At 59.3% G+C, this 970-nt stretch overlaps 1 protein-coding gene across 1 annotated transcript in view; it reads left to right on the top strand.

Moving 5' to 3' along the window:
- Window positions 1-512: 512 nt before the first annotated feature.
- VDBG_07480 (conserved hypothetical protein) overlaps window positions 513-970 on the top strand; it is a gene marked incomplete at both ends in the record, with an annotated part of 848 nt that continues 390 nt past the window's right edge. The window contains one exon of the mRNA XM_003001975.1: window positions 513-903. Within this exon, the coding sequence (XP_003002021.1) occupies window positions 513-903 (391 nt within the window). The remainder of the gene's footprint in view (window positions 904-970) is intronic.

Genomic DNA, 970 nt, shown 5'->3' with positions numbered 1-970 from the left:
ATTAGGGAGCATCTAGACCGGGATTAACGACCCCCGCCGACGTGTCTAAACTGCCCCCCCCCCCTCACCCCCCCTGGGGCCTCGACTGACACTGACGCAAACTTCCGCTTCCCAGCCCGCCGACTTCTACTCCTTCAACGCACCGAAACTTCACGATTTTTACATCTTTGTCCTCTAAGCCATCTAGAGAAACCATATTCCCCTTGCTTTCGACTCACCCTCTTCGGATGACTTGATTTTCGTATTCTACCGGGCTCCCTTTCTCTCCTCTCCCCCCCCTCCCGTATCCTCCTCCGCCACCCCTCGCCGCCCCGTTTCTCTTCGACATAGCCACCAGCCCCCCTCCAACCGACACTTCCGCTGCGTCTCCCCGCATCTTCTTCGAGTGCCTGCCACAGCCTTACCACCAGACACGGGTCGACATAACTAGCCCTCCCCTTTGGAGCTCCTTTCTACCAACCTCCTGCAGTACACCGGTCCGCCTCCTCGCCCCTATCGTCGTCGTCTTCACGATGGCCGCTTTCCGGCCGGTTAACACGCTGCTCGCCGCTGCTGCCCAGAATGAAGACGAAATGACGACATCTCCTCTCACCCCTCGGCCAAACACAGCGCCGCACGCCCAACAACGACCTGACACGATTCCCGAGGATGCAGCAACGCCCACGAGGGCTTCTTTTGCCGGGAACGCTCTGGCTTCACAGAAGCCCCTCCCTTCGTCGCCCTTCCCCGATGCCGTGCAGATCCCCGAGTCGGCTGATGGTAGCGTACCGACGCGAGAAAACTCTCGACACTCGAGAAAGTCTCGAGATTCGGAAGACGTCGACATGGACGATTCGGATGGCGAGACGGCCGCCGGCGACGAAGGCGTTTCCGACGATGACAGCGTCACGGAGACGGGTCCAGGTCTGGCAGAGAAGAAATCACAAAGATTTTACTGTACGGATTACCCGCCCTGCAACCTGAGCTTCAC

This window comes from Verticillium alfalfae, genomic scaffold (genome assembly GCF_000150825.1).
Source record: "Verticillium alfalfae VaMs.102 supercont1.10 genomic scaffold, whole genome shotgun sequence".
NCBI classification, from domain to species: Eukaryota; Fungi; Ascomycota; class Sordariomycetes; order Glomerellales; family Plectosphaerellaceae; genus Verticillium; species Verticillium alfalfae.
This window is presented reverse-complemented; position numbering and strand designations above follow the sequence as displayed.